This window comes from Octodon degus, unplaced genomic scaffold, assembly GCF_000260255.1.
Source record: "Octodon degus isolate 3935 unplaced genomic scaffold, OctDeg1.0 scaffold00135, whole genome shotgun sequence".
NCBI classification, from domain to species: Eukaryota; Metazoa; Chordata; class Mammalia; order Rodentia; family Octodontidae; genus Octodon; species Octodon degus.
In genome coordinates, this window is record NW_004524711.1 from 3,686,767 (window position 1) to 3,714,042 (window position 27,276).

Below are 27,276 nucleotides of genomic sequence, written 5' to 3' on the forward strand. Positions count from 1 at the left end.
TACATATTATATATTTTACATGATTTAGGTACTACATAAATAAAATGTTTTATGATTTTCATGTGACTTTCTACAGAGCTGAAGCAAAGGAGGATGGAAGCACATACAATATCATAATGTTTATTACTACACAAGTACCATTTTATAAGGAAGGTGATGAGATTACGTATTTTCTATATAGTTATTTCACACTAAGAACTTGGCTATTTCCTTATAATAAAGGATAAACTGAGTACAGAATGTATTACCAAATTTGGTTTACGGAAACAGCTCAGAATTCTGTACAACGCTATGACTAATCCTAAGAAACCTGCTGTGACTCTGCTAGAGCCACAAGTAGGCAGTGAAGTGCAGAGAAAGAGAACTCGGGAAGGAGTGAGCGCCAGTGATCTGGCGAGATGAAAGAGGTCATGAGGGCCACTGAGAGATGAGAGAGTCTCAGCTCCTAGCGCGTCCCTTCACACAGCTGCAGCCTGGATGCAGACAGGATAGTTGACGATTTAGACGCGAACCTCAGTTTGGGTCCCAATCTCACTATGGTCTACTGTTCCTATGGAGACCTGGGTCCTGGAGATCTCTGAAGAGTTTTTTGGTTTTCGTTGTTTTTACAACTGGCAGCAGTCTTCATACTTATTCACAATTTTCTTACTTATCTTCTCCCCTACTCATCAGTTTTTTTTTTTAAGCTGTCACTCTTAATACAACTTTACGCCTCTATCTTATACTCGGCATGCCTACCATGAAGGTGACAATCTGCAATGTATTAATTATTGTTATTCTCCCATTACCCTGATTTGAAACTATTAATTAATTAATTTTCTTCTCTTAAAAAATTTTATAAAAAATTGAGGCTGGACTGAGGGTGCATGCCTGAAATCCTAGCACTTAGGAGACTGAGGCACAAAGATGGCCCCGAGTTTGAGGCCAGCCAGGGCTACGTAACAAAACCCTGTCTCAAAACAACAACAACAACAAAAACAAAAAGAACAGCAACAAAAACTGCAAAGGAAAAATCTTAATACAATTAAGTAAAGATAAAAGTCATGAAAACTGCTTATAGCAGTCTAGCTTTATCTCTCAGAAACACACATGACTCAATATGGACACGTAATTGGAAACTAGAGGCTGGCTCAACTGTATAATTTTTTCAATATTAAAAAACACAAAACACAGTAGAAATATATAGCTACTAATTCTGTCTAAAACAAATGCATAAAAACCTACCTATATATATCTACCTATACATATATGTATACACAAGATTGTTAAGATAGAAATACAGCTGTTTTCTTAGTTCATTCATTGAGAAGGTTTGTACTAATAGTGCTTAGACAAGATACCATGTCTACATCTTGTCCTCTGAATAACTACTACAAAAACAATAATATGCAATGTATCGATTATTGTAACTGTCCTACTAACCTGTTTTGAAACTGTTGCATTGCTATTTTATTTTTTCTCATTAAAATGAATAATAAAACAAAATGTATAATTAAGGATTTTTTCTGTTACAAGAATGGTATTTAAAACTCTCTTACAGCTGTGCAGTTTTCATATTGTTCTATGTCTCTTATAAAAAGATTTTTCAGGAATTCATTTATGTATGCAAAGGAACCTCTTGTGAAATTTGTGAGTTCTCACAGAAAGCAGAAAATTTCACACCGTTCCTCAAGTGACAGGTCACAGTCAGATGCAGTTATTTAAAATATTATAAAAACTACTTCCTGGTATGGTCCATGGAGTATGTGAGTATGTGAAGAACTGAGTCATAAAAGGATTCTGTAATTCGATCTGGGTTATGTCCCTAAGACACGTCATCACACATAAGCAAATATCCCAAGTTGTCAGACAAAACTCTGAAATCACAAACATTTCTGAGCCTCAGCATTTCAGATAAGGAGTATTCAACCTTATGGTTTTCATATATTAAAATTTTTGAAATTTTTATATATTAAAACTTTAGAAGTAACTCTCCTTGCAAAACATGGAATAACTGTTCTAAACAGCTCAAGATCTTTTCCTATAGTTGGTAGAAAAGAACTGGATATAAAGAAACTGAAAAGCAACTAACCAGTTTATCTACCAAATACTGCTACTATTTAAAAACAAAATGAAAACTTATGGCAAACAAAGCATTTCTTAACTAACTTGTCTTCTAGTATCTATGGTTGGTCCTTCATTTTCTTTTTTTTTTTTTTTGGTGGAACCAGGAACTGAACTCAGATCCTGGTGTTTGCCAGTCAAGCGCTTATGCTACTGAGCCATCTCCCTGGCCCCTTCATTTGCTTTTGAGTTAAGAGCACTGCACTATTAATAATGCTGGCAAGAGAGCTCAGCACACTAAGTGCTGGCTTAGGTGAGCGCAGTGGCAAGGAGGGTTCAATCCCTGGCACCGTGTGCCGTGCCAGGCCCACCCCCAGGCGCGCTGAGCCAGCAATGGCATCCAAGAGCAGTGGCATACACCAGTAATCCTAGCACTGGGGAGGAGAATTACTACGAGTCAGCTGCCTAGTGAGATCCTGCACAAAAAAAAACCCTAAAAGATATTCTTTCCATATGCAAATACTTCAAACCTTTATTTCATTTGTAGTGCATAAAACATACCCTAGTGAATTTTAATACAATATAAATACTATTACAACATAAATACTATTTTATTGTATTAACGTAATTTTAATACAATATAAATGCTTAGGTAAAAAAAAGTTCAACACTGCAAGCAAAAAGTATCACCTCCTTTGTGAAGTTCAGAAACAATGCTTCAAATGCAGTTAATACAGCCAAGAGTTTATCAGAAAGAGGATATAGTGCATTTACAACCGCCAGAAAGTGAACTCCAACATGCGTCACACGATGAGAAGGTAAAATGCTTCCCTATGACTAAAATACAAAACAGTGAGCAGAACTACAGGAATAGATCTATACACACACTGTTTTTAGAATGCAAAAACTTAAATCTAGTCATGTTAGGCTAAGTCATTTTAATGCCTAAATTTAATACTAGATAAATTCTGGCTTATAACAATTCTATTTGGACATAAAACCAAATTAAGTTTTCTTCTTTAAGACTAAATCAGAGAACAGTATTTCTGACTATGTTAGAATAAAAGGTTTATAAACTTTCCCCTCAAAAAACAGACAGGGGCTGGCAAGATAGCTCAGCAGACTGAGAGCCTGCTTAGGCAGGCGCAGGGACCGGGGTTTGATCTCGGGCACCGCAGGCCACGTTGGCCCCACACACCTGTAATCCTAGTGCTGGGGAGGCTGAAGACAGGAGGATCACTACAAGTCTGAACTGTAGTGAGACCCTGTACCAAATACATAAAAACGAACAAAAACAACAAAACAAAACCAAAAAAAAAAAAACAAAAAAAAAAAAAAAACAGGCAAAATCATCAAAAACAACCACTCCAGAATTTAAAGGTAAAGAACAGGAGAAACGATACCCCATGAAAATTAGGTGAATACATGTCAAGAACAGTGGTGGCCTGAGGTTTCCCCGCTTGGAGAGCTGCAGAGTCTTCTTGGCTGGGGGTGGCAGGGGAAAACAACTTTACCACTGGGCTGGGATGGGAGTAACAGTAAGAAACTTGGTAGCCAAGCAGGGAGTGTCAACACCTATGACAATCTCAAGTTGCTATGGTACTCTTAGTTGGCTGAGATGCAGACTAAATGCCGAAAACTAAAAAGATCTTGGAATATGTACAGCCAGGGCCAGTACAGAGGCGACCAGCAATGCAGGGGAGATCCGGCGGCACCTGGCTGACAGCAAGAGTGGGGCTGACTTGAGAACTCAAGCTTGTCCCCCAATCAGCACACACACGGGCACAAAGAGCACGTTAATCTTATGGACTAGAAGTAAGTAAGAGCACTTAGGGGTGCTCTACCCCTCAGCTATCTGCACATGCCTTTAAAAACAAAAACAAGGGACTAGGGAGCTGGCTCAGGGGAATAAGCGCTTCCCTGGCAAGCGCAAGGGCCTGAGTTCAATCCCCGGTTCTGCAAAACAAACAAAAACAAACAAACAAACAAAAAAACCCTGCATCTTCTTAGTTTCTCTGGCTGGTCTCAAATTTGTGATCCTGAGGCCTGTCTCGGGTGTACCATCTTACCACACTGGTGCAACCTATGACCTACTGTTTTGACACAAAACTGGTCAAAAAAATCAAAGAAAAAAGAAAAAAAAAATCTAAACCTAGGAAACCAACAATACCAGCATATACACATACAAACAAAACAGATTCCACCCTCAGGAGAGAATCCAAAATGAGTGCTTCTATGCCGTATTATCAACATTGTCTAGTTTTCAACAATAAATCAGAAGACATGTAAAGAAAGACAGAAAAGCATAACTGATGCTGAGGAAACAAAGGCAGTAAATAGAAGGGTACTCTTAATAAGCCTAAAGGCTGGATTTAACAGATGAAAACTTCAAAGCAGAGATTATGATGTCACACAGAGAACCACAGTATTTGCATACAGCTACTTGCAGAGCTAAACTGGATGACTATTTGAGCCCAGGAAGTTCAAGGCCAGCCTGGGAACATAGTAAAATTCTACCTCAAAAAATAAATTTAAAAATCATGTTTAAAGAATGAAAGGAAAATACGATAAGAACTGCATAAATAAAGTGATTTCAATAATGAAGAGACCATAAAAAAAGAACCTTATGAATTTCTACAACTGTACTTTCCATAGTAACTCATTTTTGACAGAAATATAGCTACTTATATTGGCCAAAACTATATAAAAATGTCTATAACACCTGAGCTATGAATATTAAAGTTGGTTTTTTTAATAATAATTTAATTTATTATTTTTATTTTTTAAAAATTTATTTATTTTATTTATGTATGTTTGTGTGTGTGTATGTGTGTGTCTCCAGCTCAGCCCACCAGGGGGCGGGGCTGGCTGGCATGTGGTGCTGGGGGATTGAACCGCGGTCCCTGTGCTTTGCTAAGCTTGTTCTAAGTAGGTGCTTTAGACCACTGAGCCATCTCACCAGCCCTTTCTTTTAATGTATTTAGTACAGGGTCTATAGGGTCTCACTACAAAGTGCAGACTCATAGTGATCCTCCTGTTTTCAGCCTCCCAAGCGCTGGGATTAATTGGCGCATGCCACGACACCCAGTCTTAATTATTGTGTCCGCATGGCCAGGGATCAAACCCCAGTCCCTGGGCCTGCCTAAGAAGGCACTTTCGTCAGCTGAGTTATCTTGCCAGCCCACAGTTATGTTTTATCATAAAACCACTCTGTAGTAGCCTCTCAATAAAGATACAGACGTCTTATCATTTCCTACTGAACTAATCAAAGATACATGATTCAGTTTGCATTTCTGGAGACAGAGTCTTGCTATGTAGTACAGACTGGTCTTGAACTTGCTTATTTGCCCAGGCTGGCCTCAAACTCACAGCAATACTCCAGCCTCAGCCCAACTGCTGGGATTACAGGCCCCTGCTAACTGATTTTTAAAAGGAATAGCTTATAACTAGATAATACCAACATGGTATAAAAACCAAGTAACAAGGAAATAACACATCGATACCTAAAGTTATAAAACTATTTGAGAGTTTAATTCCATTTCATGGTTAGTATTTAGCATCTCTCAAGGACTTTTCTAGAACTGTGTTTTTCACTTTTTAGGCAACTGATTAAATATTATTTGACAGCAAAAATTCTCAGGCACTAAAATGTAAAAATAATTTTAATACTACCAATAATTAACTGGATTATAATATGTATGTACTTACAGAATTTGTGCCTATTAAATAAGTTGGCAATCAGATTTTCAGATCAACAATAATGATTGCTACTATTTTTTTTTTAAAGATTCATTTATTTGGTACAGTTCTGACTCATAGAGATCCTACTGTCTCAGCCTCCCCACCACTGGGATTACAGGCGTGCACCACTATGCCCAGTTTCAGTGGCAGGCACAGTGCAGGACCAGCAGCACGGCATGCAGTACCGGGGATCGAAATCGGGTCCTTGTGCTTAACAGGCAAGTGCTTAGACCACTGAGCTATCTCCCCAGCCCCACTATTATCTTTTCTTTATTTGTAATTTTCAGTGGTAACTATTTTAAAAAACTTACCTGCATTTTATTTTGATTCTTTTTTTTTTTTTTTGGCAGAACTAGGAATAGAACTTAGGCCCTTGCACTTGCCAGGCAAGCTCTTATTCTGAGCCATCTGCCCAGCCCCTATTTTGATTCTTTATAAGCATTATTACTATAACAAACTATATGTTCTCATTTTTAGTGAGGACAACACATGCTATATACAGAAGCACTAATTTTTCACACATTTAAAAATTTTTATCTTAGTTTTCTATCTAAAAGTATTAATTTGTGTTTCTCAGCCTAATACATTCCCACCAGAGGAGAAAATAAACTATCCACTATTTGGCAGAAGCCACTATGTAATTTCACATTAATATAGTTACCTAGGATAATGTTAATTGAAGCAGAAAAAGTATACTTACTCAGTTATAAATTCAGGGTTTGTGAAATTGAGGTTGGTTAAATGACCTTCAAGTCTAGAAGACTCATGCATGTTTAAGGCTGGCGTGGTCTTACTGGTGAGTACAGCTCTTTTTTCATCTTTTTCAAGTGCTTTTCTCTTTCCACCATTCTGGAAATATTCTCTGCATACACTGAAAGTCAAAATAAAGTTGTATTTTAAAATACTGGATATGAGTATAAAATAAAAAAATACTAGCCTTTATTAACCAAAAATAGGAAACTTCCAAGTCAAAGAATCTCATTTTTTTTTAAAGAAGTTATTCTTTTTTTTTATTATTTATGTGGGGTGGGGGGGCAGCTCAGCCCACCAGGGGGCGGGGCTGGCTGGCATGTGGTGCTAGGGGATTGAACCGCAGTCGCTGTGCTTTGCGCTAAGCTTGTTCTAAGTAGGCGCTTTAGACCACTGAGCCATCTCAGCAGCCCAAGAATCTCATTTTTAAAGTATCAGAGTTAAGTCTGAGAAGTTTACAAATACTTAAAATTATTAAAATTACATAGAGAGGTCACTGATTATGCTTAATAAATAAAAATGTTTTTTTCAGAAATACTGCTGTACCTATACATATTTTACTTAAATTTAACTAAACATAGTCTCTAGTAAAGGTTAGCTAGCAGCTATTCAGGGAACTTTAAAGGTCATTTTTTTCTTTTATCTGCTTTAAGAGAAGGCATTACAAAAATTAGTTCAGGTGAAAAATAGTATCATACTGTGTTAGAAAAAAACCTTTATCCTCTTCTCTCCTACCATAACAACCAACTTAAAAGACTTCTGTGACCTCAATAATGTGGGGATTTCTCCCTACCAGCAAGAAAACTATTCCAGAGAAGACAGCAGCTGAGTTTCCTCTAATAATTCTGTTCTGCTGCTACTTACCATGGAGAGTGTCAGACGCTACAGGCTGAAAGCTCAGCCACAAACATGGAAGCAGACCTTACAAGACAAAGACTCAGTGCTCCCACCCCCAAAGACACAATCAAGCCCCCAGTTCTTTCACTTGTGTTTTGCATTACCTGGCTAGGATCTGGGTTTCCTACAATTTGCTCAAATGGTTCATAAAACTCAGAGAAACATTTACATTCACTGTTCTATTATGAAGACTTTCACAAAGGACACAGGAGCACAGGGTGCGGTATGCAGGAAGGAGCTTCCATGTCCTCTCTAAGCATGCCACCCTGCAGGTTCTCTCCTTGCTCTGCAAGCACTCTGGCCCCTCCTTTTGAGCTGTTTTGGGACTTCCTGTGTATAGACAGCTGAAGCACAGACAACTGTGTAGAAATGTGACTAGAGAAAAAAGGCACGGTCCACTGCAAATGTGGGTATGGAAAACCAGCAAGCCCTGTGCTGTTCTTGGCCTCTGGTATGCAGCACCATTCCCTCCACATCATGGGGCATGATCCTTTTGGACTAGACAAGAGTAGGTCAGAGAAGTACTTTTTGGCCAACTCTAAGATAGAGAGGAAGAGTAAGAGTAGTTTCTATGACCTGCCTAGCAAAGAAAAATTCCAGTTTGTATGGTCTGCTTTAAGAAGGGAATTATGACCCCAGGACCCTTTTGATGAAAACAAATATCCCTCCCCAGTACAGTGCTATAAAGGTGTAAGTTTAAATAGAATAGAAATTTAAAATAACAGTGGTTTTTATAACTCTGAAATTACTAGATGGCTATTAGATGATCATTCCTATTTCTACCTTTTTATTCTAAGAAAGGGGACTAAAAATTAGTTCAGATGACATTATATACCATGCTGAGAAAGACCAAGCTGTTGGCTTACACAATTAAAATGAGATTTTGAAGATACATCATTTTAAGCCCATATGGTTAAGTTCATATCAAGACGCTATCTAGAATCAGAACTTGATGACTGGCATAGACTTATAACAAAACTAGATTATGTGTCTCCAGACATTGCTTCATTAAGTTTCAGAACCACAGGGCAAACAAAGTAAGAACTGGCGTCATTTAACTGGTTACAGAAAGCAGGTGGTTTGAGGAACCAATGTTTATCTCACACATACAGGTGTTGTTAGTTCAATTTCATTTTTTTAGTTCCTATTATATAAACTTCCTTTTAGTTTTATTATAGACATCAGGTAAAATGCATTTGCCATTAATCAAATATTTATGAGACCCCTATTCCTGTGTGGAAGAACACATGATGGCAGAGCAACCCTCAAGGAGCTGTGGCTTGTGAAGGGCACAGGTAGTTATATAAATAAAGAAAACAGTGGGCCGGCCAGATAGCTCAGTGGACTAAAGTGCCTGCTTTAGGCAGAGCGCAGTGGCCGGGGTTCGATCCCCAGGATGCCGTGCCAGTCCCACCCCCAGGGCCCGCTGAGGCTGTGATTGAGACTGGGCGTGGTGCTGCACACCTGTAATCCCAGCACTCGTGAGGCTGAAAACAGGAGAATCACTACAAGCGCAAACTACATATTGATGTCCTGTAGACCTTGCACCAAATACATTAGAGAGAGAGAGAGAGAGAGAGAGAGAGACTGACTCTACTGGGGAAAAATACATACATATGTATTATATTTATTTACACATGAAATATCTAACCCAATCTAAAATCAGTAAGTTGATTTTAGAAAAATGAGCAGGAATGACGCAGACAAGGACGAATGTTAGGCAAGGAAGGAAACGCCTTCCAGGCAGACAGGCTCCACACACAAAGGCACGGAAGCAGAAATCAGAATGGGGCCTGCAGAAGTGTGCCTTGGTTCTCGGTGTGTGACATCAAGCTGCCAGGCAGAAGAGAAAAGGCTGAAGGGACTCACACACAGAGAGGCCGCGAGCACAGCAAAGGTAACAAGGGATGGCTGCAAGTAACACTGGTGAGGTGAGCTTTAGATCATAGGTCAATCTAAAAACGTGGCTTCACAAATGTAATCTCAGTTGAGAACGCAGGTCAGCAGCAGATTCCTGGGATGAGGTGCTATGCTTGACTGGAAAGAGCACTTTCTGGAGAAACAGAAACGCTATATAATCCATGGAACTGGATACTAAATGGCTGCATTTCATTGTATATTAATTATACTCTCTAAAGTTAATCAAATGTAGTTTTTATCAACTTGCAATTAATACTAAAATCATGCCTCTGTCATATAGCAATATAAAGCATGAAACACAGGAGTAAAAAGCTTGCTTATCTTTCCATTAGTTAAAAGTAGATGAAGCTGCTGATCTTCAACAGTTCTTGAAGCACATATGTTAAAATTTTACGTGGTCCAACCTGGCAAGTAACTGTGGAGGACCACCTGGGTGACTCTCCTTGAAAGAGCAAATGCCTCCATTTTGGTTGAGCCTGACCCTATTTCCATGTATTGATATACACAGAGATGGCTAGGACAAAGAAGAACTAAAGGGAAGTCATTCCACTTTCATAGGTAACTAGACTATATTCTTCAATATCAAGCTCTTCTCAATTTAGTTCCTAGATCATCACAATAACAATCAAAATCCCAGCAAATTATTTTGTGGATAGACAAAAATTCTATAATTTATATAGTGTGTGTGTGTGTGTGTCAGGATTCTTCAGAGAAACATGACAGATACTGACACAGCTCTCTTGATAAATACAGATTGACATACCTAAATATCCAGGGAGACAGACACCAAATACATATAGGTAGTAGAAAAGATTTACTGTAAGGAATAACCTCTTCCAATTATGGAGCCGGAGACATCCCAAAAGCTGTTCTCTACTATAAAATGGAGAACCACGAATAGCTGGTAGGATAGTCCTAGTTCAAGTCAAAAGCTTGAAAGCCAATTATTTATGTTGCAGCTCAAGTCGGAGGGCCTAAGAACTAGGAATGCAATAGCATTAAGTCCCAACCTAAGGACAAAAGAAAACTCAGGATATCTCAGTAACAGGCAGAGAGAGATGCAAAGACCGTGATGGGGGTGGGGTCCTTCCTTCACAGGAATGGCCACTGAAAGCTCAACTTGGGGAGGGCCAACTGCTTTACTCATCCTACCAATTCAAATGTTAATCTCACCCAAAACTTCCTCACAGAGGCACTTAGCAATGTTTAGCCAATGATCTGGGCCCTCCAGATCCAATGAAGCGATGAATATCATTCCATAACACATAAAGACGGAGGGAGGCAAAAGATTCAGAAATGTCAACATAATATCAAAGAAATTGGAGAACTAACACTATGGACTTCAAGATTCTATAAAGCTACAGCGGACAGTAGGACAGTTGCAAACAACACACAAATAGATCGATGCCTGGAAACACACCCACAAAAAAATATAATCAACTGAACTTTGAACAAAAAAAGGCAACACGAGGGAGAAAAAAAATATTTTTAATAGCTGTAGTGTAACAACTGGGCATTCACATTGAAAAAATGAAACTAACTGGGCATGGTAGCCACACCTGCAGTACCCGAACTCAACAGGCTGAGGAAGGAGAGTATCCCTGTGACTTCAAGCCATTCTGGGCTACATACCGAGTTCAAAGCCAGCCTGGACTACATAGAGTGAGCCTGTCTCAAATACAAAGAAAGGAGGAAGGTAAAAATAACACAGGACGAAATTTGGAAGGTCTTGAGTACAATGAAAATCACTAGGCACAACCCACGGAAGAAAGAACTGATGAACTACAATTTATTAAAATTAATTTTTTCCACTGTGTGAAAGATACTGTCAAAAGAGAATGAACGTATAAAAAATAGAATGAAATGAAAAGTGATAGAACAAAATAATATCTGCAAAAGGCAATACAGGATTAAGAAATATTGCCTAAATATAAAGAACTCATAAAGCTCAAAAACCAGATACAAGATCTGAGTAGAAACCTCACCAAAGGGAATACAGATTCAGATAATCTTACTTAAGACAATGCTTATCTGAATCTGTAAGATATTCCATTTCATATATCATTAGAAAAGGCAAATTAAAACAAGATAATCACAACATCCTTATCAGAAGGGCTAACACACAGACAACCTACAGTACAAATATGCCAAAATGCACAGCAACAGCAATGCTCACCGTTGCCAGTGGAAACGCACTGTTACAACCACGTTGTTAACAGCTTCATAAGAAACCAAACATAATCTGCCTGTGCAATCCAGTAATAAAGATCCTTGGTATCTAATCAAATAAACTGCAAGTTTTATGTCCATACAAAAATCTTCATGGAGATGTTTACGGCAGCTTTATTCGCAATTACTTAAATGTGGATATAACCAAGATGTCTTGCCCTGGGTGCACAGACAGACAATGACACATCTAGCCAACCTCATTCAAGGCTGAAAAGAAGTGAGCGAGCAAGATAGGCAAAGGCAAAGAAGGACGCTCAGTGCGCCCTAAAGAGTGCAAGCAGCCCGTCTCAAGGAGCTACATCCCGCAGGATTCTAATTACACGACATCACGAAAAGGCAAAGTACAAAGACAATAAAAAGGTCCGTGGTTGCTGGAGTGCAAAAAGCCACCACACAGAGTTCTCAAGGCAGAGAAGCTTCTTAAATGCTTTTCAAAACTCACAGAATCTCCCACACCCAAACTGCATACTGTAAATCATGGACTTCGGGTGACACTGTATCAACGTAAATTCAACAATTTTAACAAATGCGGTCCTCTGGGAGGGGATGTTCACAGTGCGAAGCTGTGTGTGGGAAGGAAGAGGTCCACACAGGGAACCTGGCAATATTCTTGTACTTTCTGCTCAATTCTTTTGTAAACATGGTACTCTAAAATACAAAGTCTACTTAAGAGTAAACAATAAAAATAAAACTAAAAACCTTCCAGTAAAGATATCTAAGACCCCCCCTTTTCTTTCCTACCCCCAAATCCAAACCGAGAAGCAATTTATACAACTCATTTACATCATGTCATGACAGTCAAGGGAAGGGCCAGCCAAATAGCTCATGGGATTAAAGTGCCTTCAAGCAGGTGCAGGGGCCCAGGGTTCGATCCCCGGGTCTGGCATGCTGAGAAGGCCATTGGGACTGAGTGGGGTGGCACACGTCTGTAATCCCAGCTCTTGAGAGGCTGTACACAGGTGGACCACTAGGAGTCCGATCTAGTAGTGAGACCCTGAACACCCTGTACACCCTTCCCTAAAATAAAATAAAAAATTTTTGTAAAAGTCAAGGGAAGGAAAAGAAGGAAGAGAAAAAAAGGAGGAAGGGGTGGGGTTAGGGGGACAAAGGGAGAAAAGGATAGAGAAAGGCAGATAATTTTTCTAGATTAAAAGACACTAATAACATGTAACAAGTAAAGGCAATGAGCTATGAATTACTCCTGATGAGATGCTGATGACAAGCAAAATCCAACCATAAAAGACGTAATTATGAAAACTGGTGGTCTGATTATAGGTTATGTATGTTGGGTATTAATGTTGTACTGATGTTAAGTTTCTTGATAGTAGGAGCTCTACCTTGATTACACAGAATTCTTAGGTGATAAAAAGTAAATTATTAAGGAGTATAAATCTTGTTATATTTGCAAGTGACTCTCACATGCTCCTGTAGAGAAGAAAGGAAAAAGATGGTAGAAAGAAATGAAACCATATAAAGTAAGACTAAAGAGAGCAACAATTTTTCTGAAACTGAATGGAATAAAGTATGAATTAAAAAATGTTATATCCAAACAAATTGTGATCTTGCAATAGAACTATAAAAAACCAGTTTTTGATATGCAAGAACTCGAATGTGAGGGCGATGTGGCTGCGACATCTGTCACCCCACTGATCACCAGGGCTGATACGCAAAAACTCTGGCACATCATAATTGTAAGCTATTTATAAAGAATCCACTGGAAATTAATTTCACCCATGAGACGACTGGGAAACACTGGTAAAGAAGCTGGTAATGAATAAGAAACATTAAATGAATTTTAAAGAGGGTATTTTATAATTACCAAAGATCACAATTCCCAACAAGCATAAAAGTTATGAATATTTATATGCCATTTATCAAAGCAGACATCTTTACAAAGTGAAAATTCTTAAATGTGTGGAGAAAGAGACATGACAATAGAGAAATTTTACACATCACTCTCAAACAAATGGAAAATAATGAAGGTTATAGATGCTCTGCAGAATATAATAAAGCTCACATTAGGAGGAATTCTGCATTCAAATAGACAATTTATTTCACAAAACTATGATATTTTGTATGGTATGTGATACTTTATGATATACATATTAAGTAAAAAATTACAGTAAGATCTGTAAAAGAAAAATAGACTGAATTATAGAATAACAATGCAGTAAAATTATGTAACTTGGGTTCAAAAGAGAACTAATAAAAATCACAGGATGTCTTACAAAATGTGGAAATACCACAAGTCAGAATCTAAGCAACGTAACTAAAATAACAACCTACAGAAAATTTACTCTTGAACATATCAATGCAAACAAGGCCTCACTACCAGCCTTCCCACTTGAGGTACTTGCTCAGCTGCTTTTTATTTTATTTTTGTATTTTAGGAAAGGGTGTACAGGGTGTTCAGGGTCTCACAACTAGATCGGACTCAGTGATTCTCCTGTTTACAGCCTCCCGGGAGCTGGGATTACAGGCGGGCGTCACCACGCCCAGTCTCAGCTGCCATCTCAGCGATCCCTGGGTCGAACCCCTGGCCCCTGTGCCTGCTTGCAGGAGCTTTAAGCCGCTGAGCTACCTGGCCAACCTTCAGCTACTTGTTAATTTTTCGTTCTGAGACAGGGTCACTAAGTGCCATGTTCTCCGCACTGCCCTTGAACTTGCGACTGCCCTGCCTCGGTCACCCAGTGTGCTAGTACTGCAGGTTCTGGGACTTTCTGTCATCCTGGCAAGGCGACGTGCTTACAGACTCAGACCACGCCTCCCAAGCGTGGCTAGCTGCTCAAGGAGAAATTCACCTTCGAGCACATTTCTCATCTGCAAACCAGGGAAGGTCTTCCTTTATTCCATCACTGCACACAAACCAAGTAACTGCTCTGTGCTCAACCAACAAGACCAAGCTCCAGACAGCAAAGGTCAGCCCAGCTCCTCAGTGCTACAAAGTATTCTTCTAGCCAGACACTCTGAACTCTTTACACTACCTGGCTTGACTTTTAAAACAAAATAACAAACCAAACAAAAAAACCTGTAAAAGCTCTGGCTTAGGCTTTCCCTTAACCATTTCTGACTCTTGATGAAATCTACTGCTTCCCTTGTGACACAACTGCTGATGTCAGAAATTTTAACAAACAGAATCAAACATCACCAACTACAATGTATTTAAAGAATGCAAATATAGCTCGATATAAGAAACTCCATTAACAGTAATATAAGAAAAAATGTATTCATCTTCATAACACCGAAGGTCATTTAACAAAATTCAATATCCATTCAAAACAACCAATATAATATAAATTTGTGAACATCCTGTAACTCAGTGATGTCCCAAATTTTCTGACCAAGGACATTATGGGGCTACAGAGGAAAGTGACCGATAATGTAGAGTGTGCCTAAGGAGAGTCACATGGAGAGAAAACATTTCTCAGGCTTTCACAGAGAGCAAATTGCTCAAGCAATGGCCGTGACTCATCCACATGGCTGACACTGCCAAAGGATCTACAGACTGCGGTACAGGGGTTCAGGGTAAATCCTGAGGGGATTTGACTGACCTTTTCAGATACAAAAGTTACATTTCTTGTTATATGGGTCTTGCTTTATCTTGGTCTTAACCATCCAGCAGAAAAGTATAAAAACAAGGTATAAAAAGTAAAGCCATAATAATATGTTGAGCTATGAAAGGCTCAAGTCAACAACTTCTGACATTGCCAATCCTATGGATAACCCACTACTATTATGGATTACTGGACTATATTGGATTATTTTGCTCAATTCACGCACGTACAATATTTAAATGACAATGGAATACCCATCTCTGACAAAATTAAACAAATAAAGGGGATATAAATGAAGGTCCACTTTGAATCTGTATATACAAAATAGGATAGATACACAGCTACTTTCTCTTAATTCAATGAAAAGAAAGATTTGTACTAATAGTGTTTGGACAGGGTATCAGGTCTGTATCTTGTACTATAAATAACCACTATGAAGACAACAATGTACAATGTGTTATTTTTTTAAATAATTTTATTGAGAAACAAATAGCAATGAGACAGTTTCAAAACCAATTACTAGCACAGTTTCAATAATTAATACATTTCATGTTGCCATCCTAGTGGTCATTCACTGTACAGGGTGCAGACATGACATCTGCCCACAGACAGTATCAGAACAAATCTCTCTATTCATCCCTGCACATCTATCCCAACCATCCTGAATACACAGATACCAAATGGTCTTTCATTTGCATTCCTCTTCTTTGTTCAGTTTCATCACATTAGTTTCACATTAAACCTTTAAATTCTGATCAAGGAGATCACGAGGCCACAGAGGAAAGCGATCGATGATGCAGAGTGTGCCCAAGGAGAAACACCTACAGAGAAAACACTCTCGCAAGCCCCCAGAGAGCAAACCGGCCAAGCAATGGCCATGGCCCATCCACACGGCCGACACCGACAAAAGATCCACAAACTGCTGTACAAGGCCTCAGAGCAAGACCTGAGGGGACATGACTAACCCCGTCAGCCACAAAAGCTACACCTCCTCCTATACAGGTCCCTTCCCACCCCGGTCGCAACCATCTAGCAGAAAAGCACAAACACAAAGTACAAAACGTAAAGCCATACTAATATGCTGAGCCCCAAAAGGCTCAAGCCAACAACCCCCCACAACAACCCGCCAGTCCTGTGGACAACCCACCACCACCACAGACCACTGGACTATATTCGACTACCTCGCTGAATTCACACACCTACACCATATGAATGGCAATGGAACACCCATCTCTGACAAAAGTAAAGAGAAAAGGGGGATACAAATGAAGGGCCACTCTGCAGTGAAAAACAAATACACACACGTGTGTGTATGTATATACAAAATAGTTAACATAGATGTACAGCTACTTTCTCCTAGTTCAGTGAGAAGAAAGTTTTGAACCAACAGTGTCCAGACAAGACGTCATGTCCGCATCCTGTACCATGAACAACCGCTATGAAGACAACAAAATGCAGTGTATTAATCATTGCAACTGTCCCACCAAATATATATTTAGTAGGACGGTTACAACAATCAATATATATACCATAATATATATATATATATAATTACTATATATATATATATATATATATATATATCTCCTGCCTCAGGTTTATTTGTACAAAGAGCACAGGAGGACACCAGGCCCCCATGAATGGCCCCCCCGGGGTCAAACCAGTCCTATTTTTCATCAGCAGATAAGACGCTTCAACTGGAGACTTCATGGGGAACTGGGCACCTTTGGGAGCTTGGGCTGGAGCAGAAGCTGGGTCTTGGGTCTGGGTTGGAGCATAAGCCTTTGGCCAGCACGGCCTTTGACCCTTGGCAATGTGGACATGCACACACTCCCCAAGCTTGGGGTGGGCAATATAGGTAAGTCAAATGAGCCTGCAGTTTATTCCCACTGGGATATCTTGGGCTTGACCTCCTGAGGCTGAATGAGGGCCTGATATCCTCAACGCATGCACTCATGGCCTTGGTATTGTTTCCCTGCATGTTCTTGAAGCCCTTCTTGTTGTGCTTCTTGGCAAACTGGTGTTAATTATTGAAACTGTCCTACTAATCGGTTTTGAAACTGTCTCACTGCTATTTATTTTTCAATAAAATTAATCGAAAGTTTTAAAAAACAAAAAATATATAAATTGGTGAAAACTTTCTCTTTTTTGCCTCTTGAACTTTTAAAAAATAATTACTATGTATAGCGCATAAAGTAGTTTTTGTTGTTGCCTTGTGGTATTATTATAGGGTAGGCAGCTGAGTTAAGACAGAAATACAGGCAGGAGACAAGGCTAGGTCCTTGAAAAAAGCCAGTGTGGTGTACAATGGTGGGAGAGACTGACACTCCAGCTGTGGGCCAGGCCTCCAGACAAAAGATTAAACAAATGCAGCCAGATGCCAACCTAGGGAGACATCAGGGACTGATACTCTAAACAGGTATCAGTCACCTTGAAAAAGCCAAAAGGAGTTACTAACCCAATCCCGTTATGCCCTCCTGCTGTGTGCCTTGCTTCTCCACTTGATCCTGAATTTAATCCATTTACCTGAGCAATTATGCTTGTGAACTATGGTGGTCCACAGTTTTATTCCACCTCGTGGCCCACCTACTAAGTTCCATGTTCTCCTCCTTAGATCCATCTCACCACCTCCTAGTTTTGTCCTGTAAGAATTCCCCGAAAAGACAGGTTCTTTGGCAACCCACTCAGGTCCCCTTCTGTCTCTTTCTTGGACACTTTCTTTCCCCCAATAAATATTCTGCTCTTAACCTACATTATTCTAAAATTCATTCTTTGGTTTTGGAGAGTACGAACTCATCCCAGGTATCTTTCAAGTTTGGAATTTCATTCCCTTATATCAGTATTGGGGAGTGAACCCAGGGCTTTCACGTTAAGCTATGTCCACAGCTCCTTACACTTTAATTTTCAGACAGAACCTCAGTAAGTTGCTAAATTGTCCAGCCTGGGCTCAACCTTGAAGTTCTTCTGCCTCAGACCCCCAGAGCGCTGGAACTACAGGTGTGGGTCACCAGGCTCGGTCATCATGTCCACTCAACTTATCTACCTTCTCAGCCTGCCTTTTCTCTTTCCTTTTCTCTACAGCTACTATTCTTCTTTCAGGTCTTTTTTTCCACATATAGGAGAAAATATAAAACATTGATTTTTCTGTGTCTGGCTTATTTTACACAACATGATATCCTCTACTTCTACCCATTTTCCAGCAAATAACAATACTTTCTTTTTTTATGTATGTATGTATGTATGTATGCATGTATGTATGCATGTATGTATTTTGTAGTACCAGAGATTGAACTCAGGACCCTGTGCTTACCATGCAAGCACTTATTCTACTATGTATTTATTTTCAAGAGCGGAATATATTTACTAAGGGAAAGAAAGCTTCTGTCCTAGAGACTGACAGAAGGGGACCCAAGTGGGTTGTCAGGAACCTGCCTTTTGTAGGGAATTTTATAGAGCAATCCACAAGGTGAGGTGGGTTCAAGGTGGAAACTCACAAGATGGGCATGAGATGGGACAAAACTATGGTCCACCACAGTTCACAAGCATAACTGCTCAGGTAAAATGGATTAAATCCAGGATCAAATGGGGAAGCAAATCACTCAGAATGAGGGCATAAATACAAAACAGGGCTTTTCTGTAGAGGAATGGGTTAGTGACTCTTTCTGTTTTTTTCAAGGTGACTGACATCTACTAAGAATATCAGTCCCGATCCCTGGGGAGCTATGTGGCTGCATTTGTTTAACCTTTCCTCTTGACATCTTGCCCCCAGCTGGGGAGGGTCTGTACTGCCCCCAGTTGCAAGCTAGCCTGTCTTCCATAACCACTTTTTTCAAGGGCTTAGCCCTGTCTATCCAGAATATCTGAATACTTCCTTTACATTGCATGTGGCTATTAGTAAAAAAACTAGCAATTTAATATCACATACATATGTAAAGAGGTATAAAGCAAAATCATGTAAATGACAAAGAAGTAGATTTAGTCAAATAAAATAGAGCAAAAGCAATAAAGCTGTTGATATGATGGACATCTCTCTAGACAGCCCACAAGAATTAGATACTAACTAATAACATAGAACTTGGATAAATAGGATGTAAAAGAAAAACTGAAAGCACACACAGACACAACAGTCTCAGATAATGGAAGATATTTACACTGGCATAATGATGAAATATCTAAGAATAAATGGAAGGCATGTGTATAACTACAAGAAATTTTGAAATATTACTGACTCAAGGTCAGAACAAATGGAAACATTCCTTTTGTCACAGATGAGATGATTCAACACTATAGTCACTATACTGTCATATTTCCCACTTTATTTAAATAATTAACTTACTTCCAAAAAATTTTTAAAAATCAGTGGCCCAGTAAATTCTAAAATGCATGTGGAAAAACATTAAATACCGAAAAAAAATCTGAAAAAGAAAAATGGCTTGAGGGGTGTGGTGTCACACAGAACAATTGTATGACTGTTAAGTCTATGATTAAAATAGTGGTATTAGAGATGAGTAAATTATAAAGCCAGTGAAACAAAGAAAGCATACAACAGGACAAATCACATCAAGAAAGTTGGTAATCGACTGTCGTCAAATCATAGAAAAGGTATTATTTTTACAAATGATGTTGGAGAAATGGATAATTTGGGGAAGTAAGAAGACTGATACTCTTCAACCATTCCAAATACATGAGACATAAATGGAAAAAAAGAGAAATTGTTGAACACGCCCCCCCCACCAGCCCCTCCCCTGGGGTTCCCTGAGACAGTGAGACTGGGTGTGGTGGTGCTGCCCGTAATCCCAGCCCTTAGGAGGCTGAAAACAGGAGGATCACTACAAGTCTGATCCATGTAGTGAGACCCTGTACTAAATACATAAAAAATAAATGGACCAAAAACTAACTTGAAAGTACAAAAAATAACCAACCAATTCACAGAATAAAAGGAAACAAACGACATCTATCTATCTATCTATCTATCTATCTACACATACATATATGTGAGAAAACAATGTCTCATGAGCAACATACAAAGCTACAAAGACACCAATTTTCATGTAATAATAGTTTAACAGGCTAATATATTCATTTTTCTTTCTTTTTTTTCCAATGGAATGAGGATTTTTTTTCCTGCGAATGCCCTCAGGGCAGATTTGGCTGGCTAGAGTTGTGGGGATCAAACCCCAGCAACCTGAGCCTGACTGCTTTGTTGAAGCAGCCACTTAAAGAACTGAGCTAAGGGGCAGGCCCCCATAATATATTCTTTTGATAAAATTATGGAGGTATTCTCACTCTTTTGTTGGTATAATTACAAAACGATATAATCTCGGTGAAAGGCAAATCAGCAATCCTTAAACCCTGCAATACAATACTGAAGAATCTACAAAGAATGCCAAGAATACCTGCACAGCCACTTGCTGTAACACTATTTGTAACAGGGAAGCATGTAAATCACTCTCAAAAAAGAAGATATTTACCTGTGATGACTGCTTTTGGCTGTCAGGATAAGGCTATGGATTCCCCAGAAAGTTCATCAAAAATGATCTTGAGCATTTTTTTGAAATATTTTCCCATTAGCTTAATATTTAAACTGGTAGAGAAAAGTCAACTGCCTTTCCTAAATGAGAGTAGGCCAGTATTATCCAATCACTTGAAGGCCTAAAAAGAACATGAAGGCTGACTATCCCTTGAAGGATTAAAGAATTCCTCAGGCCTTACTGCCTTCCAACTTGGACATCAGTTTTCTCCTTCCTGACTTTAGACTCAAAAACTCAAACCTCAGTTCCTCCTGGCCTTCAGCCTATTAGGCTTTGAACTAGGCTTATACCATCAGCTCTCCTGGGTCAATACCTTCTTATCTTACCCTAGATATCCTTAGACTTCTAAGATTTAATAATGCTGGGAGCTAAATCTATATAATAAACCTCTATATGAATGTATCCTTATACATGTATACATGGGGACACACATCCTATCACCCCATTGCCTCTGTTTCCCTGGAAATCACTGATACAATACCAAACAACGTGATCCCCAAAATATATTACTAAGCATGATACAAAAGATAGAAGACAGTATATTATCTGTAGAGATATAAGTAGATATGTATATTTTTGTTATGAATTTCCGTATTTTTGCAAAAAGTCATTCTTAGGCTATATAAACAATTAAAGATAGCTACCTACAGAGAGAAGGGGGAAATGAAAATTAACGGAGACTTGCATGTACCTTCTTACTGTTTTGACTTTTTGACTACTTAAATATTTTCATTCTTTAAATTTAAAAAACACAAATCTACAAATCTGAAAAAACCCAACTGTACAGCAAACTGATAAACTGACATATAGAAAAAACTGTTTGAAATGAGTATTGCTTTTCTTTTTTGCAGTACCAATGATTGAACTAAGAGACTCCAACATGCTAAGTTAGTGCTCTACCACTGCACTTTCAGCCCTTTATTTTTTAATCTTTAGTTTGAGACGGGATCTTGCTACATTTCCCAGGTTAGTCTCAAGCTTGCAATCTCTTTGCCTCAGCCTCCTGACTATAAAGAACTGTATGTGGGTGCCACTGAACCTGCTCGAGTAAATTTTAAACATAATATGTACTATAATATGTTCTGAAGATAAAATAACTGCAAAGAAATCTTAAACTGCATTCCATCATTTTATTTTTAGGAATTAAGATTGCTATTACAATTTCAAAGCTTTTATTTGTAAATCAAAGAATAAAATGATAAGCAGAACTAATTCCTGGAGTGTAACAGAAAACAGAAATACAAAGCAAAGAAGTTAAGCATAATCCCTGCTGAAATATTTGCACAAATACAATGTGGTATCTCGGGGCAAGGCCCAAGTCTAAACACCAAATTCACTTACAATTTATTTACATCATACACACATAGCTTGAAGGTAACTTGCACAATATTTTTAACCTTCTGTGTATAAAAAAAGTTTCATGGTGTGGAATTTTCCATTGAGTTCCACTGATCACACTAGCTCTCAAAAAACTTCAGATTTTGGATTTTAGATTAGGGTGTGTGTGTGTGTGTGTGTGTGTGTGTGTGTGTGTGTACACGTGCATTTTCTAACATTATTGCCCCAAAAAGTTGAAAAAGAAAGGACACTCAGCAGGATAGTTATGGCCCAGCTCTCACTTTCTAAGTGCTACTTTCTCTCTCAAGAAAGTAGGACCTTCTGAAGAAATAGCTTGATTTTTAGGTCCTGTGTGGAGAAAGTAAACATTCAGTAAGACAGAAACTGGATAAACAGAAAGCATGCAAATATTACGTCAAGATAAAGAAGCCAACTTTGACTGGTTCCCATTGACTAACTATGGAATTATACACACACAAAAAAACAAACTGACCAACAAATGGAAGAAACAAAAATCAGACTATAGTGCTATTCCAAAAAATGTCTAAAAATCTTATTTATCTGTTATAATTTAGTATTACACACAAATTCCTTATTATGAAAATTGGCAATTATGTAAACTGAAAGACAGACGCAGTTATGTGTATTTTTGCCCAGCCGTTTTAAAGAAGACATGGCACACTACTTGCCTGGCAGGCACTAAGTCCTGAGTTTGATTCCAGTACCAAGAAAGAAGTAAGAGAGGAAGGGAATTAGGGAGGGAGGGAGAAAAGAAACTGTTTAGTTACAAAAAAACAGATGTCAAAGCACAATGCAACTTAAAATCATTATTTTGCAATTGCAAATGAAACATTTAATAAGCAGCAGTAAGCTTAGTTGAAAGATGACTGAGAGATAAAACTGATACACAGGCCTAAACATCAGTCTACACATTACTATTTAGTTTACAATGGGAGGATGTAGTAGGTGACACCTTAACGGATGCTAACATTTTCCATCTCTAAAAATGCAAAACCCAACAGTACCAACCAATAATAGGACGCAATATGAAGTGGTTTCATCTAAGAATTATTTTTCTTTTTGCAAAAATACCTGACCAGCTTTAACTCTTTAGACCCACATTTTGTTTTAAGAAGTAAGAGACTGAAGAAGTAGCTAAATGACACAGGAGAAAGCAATCACATAAACTCTGAATGGAAGACATAAAACCAGTTTCACATTAGGATACAATCATATACGCTGCTAGTTGTTCTGTAACTTGAAAAAGAACAACATATAAACTAAAAAAAAAAAATCTTATTAAGAAATCAAAAGAGGTGCAAATGCAAAGAGTCTAAAGGAATGAAGCTGCAGAGAGGGCCAAGCCCTTCCTGCATGCAGAGTGACCACAGCATAGACCAGAGGCAACCGTTGAAGTGCTCCTGCACAGTGAAGGGCCAAGCAGCTACCAGGAAAGTGAGTGGGTCTGCTGGGCTGGACGGCAACTAGCAGCACCTTTAAGGTCATCTCAGGCTACGATGGAGGAGTGTTCAAGAAACCCAGGTAGAAATAGCTCTTCCTAGTCTCATCCTGATTACCCCCCCACTACCTTTGGGCCTACTTACAGATATGTGTAGGCAGGAATGGTCCTAAAAAGAAAAAAAAAAATTGTTTTCTTAGACTTATACCCTAAGATTTTACAGGCTTGGACATGTAATATATGTAAAACAAGATTCAGTCATTCTGAAAGTATCTGAAACCAGAAGTGAAAGCAAACTAAACAGATAATCAACTCTCACTTAGTCAGCTCTACTTCTGATGGGAACAAAGTGTTCAGCTTTGCATCCTAGCTGGCTGGCTGAGAAAACTCCTGTCTTTTCTAGAGAAAAACAATGTGACAACCTCTTCTAACACAACGCCAGTATTTTTAAAAATTACAACCAAGAAAGGAAAATGATCCATTATTAAAAAGCAAGCAGCCAAAAACACCAGAGCTAGGTATAAAGCAAGTTAAATTAAGCAGTTTTACAAATGTGTTTAATAAAGAAAAAATAGGTCAAATAGGCGGTAATACAGAGAACTTCAATAAAAAATGAAAACTGAACAGCCCAATACTATACAAAAATTAAGAAAAATGACAGCAGCATCCTGAAAATTTTTCATTAGTACACGTTTGGAGTACACAATGTTTCCCTTTCTTGTGGGGCATTAGTACATGTACCTATTATACTGTAATTCCTTTCGGCCGCCTCTTCCTGTCTCTCTCCCCGATCCGTCCATCTTCTGATTCCCTTCCTTCTGCATGCAGCAGGGAGCATACTGGCAGTGCACAATGCTTATATTCCCTTGTGGAGTCAGCACCACAGCCCTGGATTTTATCCTCTCTCCCTCCAGTACTCGGGCCCCTTCCCATCTAAAGAAGCCCACTGCTCTACTTCCTATTGCCTATCACTTGCTCTTTATGTACCATTTGTGCTTCTCACATAAGAGAAACAATAAGGTATTTCAGCTTTGTTTATTTCACATAACACTGTGGTCTCTGGGTACATCCACTCTCCTGCAACTGAATGAAGTTTACCCTTCTTTATGGGAGAGTACTATTCTATTGCCAGTTTCTTCACCCACTCGTCTCATGACAGACATATAGGCTGCTTCCAAGACTTAGCAATCATAATCTGTGCTGCTGTAAACATGAGTGCGTATAATGGCAACGTAGTATCTTTAACTCTTTTGGAAAGCTATCTAGAAGCATTTCATAGGTGGGTCAAGTGGAATTTCTAGCTTCAATTTTTTGAGGAATTCACAGCTCGATTCCCACAGTGGTCACACCATGCTACACCCTACCAATGGTGCAGAAGCCACGCCCTGCCCAGTCTTGCTGCATTCACACTGCATTTGATTTCTGGATGGCGGCAACTCAACGTTGCTTTCATTTCCATTTCTCTAATAAAGAAAGACGGTAGCATGTGGCAAACTTGGCTGGGGAAATACGCAGGAACTATAACTGCAAGATCCCACAACAGTGTCGGAGAATTCCCAGTTCCCTACATATAAAACTTCTTGTGGGCTTCCACAAGATGTAGACAGAGGCTGGGGATACAGATCAGTGATACCTGGAACCAAAAAATAAAGAACTCAAGCGCCAAAGGGCGCCTACCAGCATGTCTCTTCATGGTAGCCCACCTGGCTCCTCCCAGGCACAAGGGATGCTTTTATCCCTTTCACTCGTATGTGGCCCAAGTTGGCCTTGCCACCCCAGTTTGGCCCTCAGCCCTCCACTCCTCACTTTTCAAATAAACTTTTGTCACCATTTTTGGCTTTGCTCATTCAATTCTTTATTCAAAGCAAGAATGACCTGGAGTATGTTTAGTTGGTGAGCTACTTCTAAAGGAACTACTCAATAATATAGTGACTAGCAACGCTGAGCATTTCTTATGTAGTTTTTGTCATTTGTACATTTTCTGTACAGTGTTAAATTCATTTCACTTGCCCATTTTTTGGTTGGCTCTTTAATTTCCAGAGGTCTAAATTTTTGGGGTACTTTGTATGTTTTAGATATTGGTCCTCTGTCCTAGTAATAGCTGGAAAATCCATTTTCCCATTCTGTACATTATCTTTTCACTCTGTAAGTTGTTTCTTTTGCTGTGCATAAGTTTATCAATTTGATCTGATCCCATCTGCTGATTCTCAGTCCCATTTCCTGTGCAAACAGGGTTCTGTTCAGAAAGTCCTCACCTATGCCTACATCCAAAGTTCTACCTATCTGCCTCCCAGCAGGTGAAGTGTTCCTGTTCTGACATTTAGTCCTTTGCGCCACTCTGATTTTAGTTTACTACACGGTGAGAGATAACGGGGCTAGCTGCATCTTCCTCATGTGGACAGCCATTTTCCCCAAAACCATTTGTAGAGCTTATCTTCTTTCCTCTGGTGTTATGTTTTTGGTCCCTTTGTCAAGGACTGCATAGTTCAATGTAATTAAGGTTTTTTCTGAATCCTCCATTCTCTTAACCTGATTCTCATGTCTTTTTTTGTACCACTACCATGCTGTTTTTAATCTCAGTGGCTTTGTAATGTAACTTCAAACCAGAATTGTGATGCTTTTTGCTTCACTCTTATTACTTAGGATTGTTTCTGCTATTTCTGGATCTCTTCTGGTTCCACATGAATTTTAAGATTGTTTTGTTTAGTGCTGGAGGAATGCTGTTGGTATTTCAATTGGGACTGCATTAAATCTGTGTATCAATTTTGGAAATATGGCTATTTTGGCTAAATTGGTATGGGCTATCCAAGGACAGGGGTGAGGTTTATAAGGGTATGGGAAAGGTTTATAAAGCCTTAAAATATAGATAAATACTAAAATAAATATAATGTCTACTTTTCTGCTTACCACTTATCGTGGAGATGCCTGGAATATAAACTCCATGATAACTGAGGGATTACTGTGTGTGTGTGTGTGTGTGTGTGTGTGTGTGTGTGTGTGTGTAATGTATAAATGGATTACATGGATTTAAAGACATTTTCAGGAAATAAAAGTTACGTCACAGAGAATCATTCTGATAAAGAAAAAAGTAAAATAAATTAAGGACAGTGAAGCAAAAAGGAAAGAAGCTATTTAAAAGGTACAATCTGTTGAAAAATGTTTCTAGTTTACCATTTACCACAACAAATTACACACAGCACTACTTGAGATTTATAAATTTCAGTAACACGTTACAAACCACAAAGCTAAGCTTCACAGAAACACTCACCTACAGCACCATTCAATGCGCCCTTCCCCCTCACAAGCTTTCGCCCAGTGATTATCTGCCAAGTTTTTCATCGCGACAGCATATTCACAAAGAGTTTCCTCATCTTCACAGTGTTCTCTCCAGATCTTATCAAAATCTCCCACTAAAAATGAAGAGAAAAAAATAAGCTAACTTAAAAATACTTGTAATTTCAGCAAAACCTGCAATAGTTTAAAAATAAGTGTACGACAAATCATGAAGTAAATGAAGTCTTAAACATTTTAAAAGTTCCTTTTAATAAAACAGGTGTAGCATTCAAATTGTTTAATAATCATTGGTACCAGTTTTAATAATTTGCAAAGCTGAACATAAATGATAAATAGTTATATGTACATATAAAATGAATTTAGACTTACAAACAGTGAGTTTCTAACTTTCATTTTAAACAGGAGTTAGAGCCTGGAGTGATGGTAAGCACCTGTAATCCCAGCACTTGAGAGGCTGAGGCGGGAGCATCACTGGGCAACAGTGACAGTTCAAGGCAGCCTAGGTTACACAGTGAGACTC

The 27,276-nt window shown here is 38.8% G+C and overlaps 1 protein-coding gene across 1 annotated transcript in view; it reads right to left on the minus strand.

Annotated features, from left to right (window-relative positions):
- Bmt2 (base methyltransferase of 25S rRNA 2 homolog) overlaps positions 1-26,888 on the minus strand; it is a 52,619-nt gene extending 25,731 nt beyond the window's left edge. Inside the window, exons 1-2 of the mRNA XM_004641331.3 lie at positions 26,731-26,888; positions 6,485-6,655 (exon numbers count right to left, since the gene is read on the minus strand). Of these exons, the coding sequence (XP_004641388.1) occupies positions 6,485-6,655; positions 26,731-26,801 (242 nt within the window). The 5' untranslated portion in view covers positions 26,802-26,888. The remainder of the gene's footprint in view (positions 1-6,484; positions 6,656-26,730) is intronic.
- Positions 26,889-27,276: the final 388 nt, after the last annotated feature.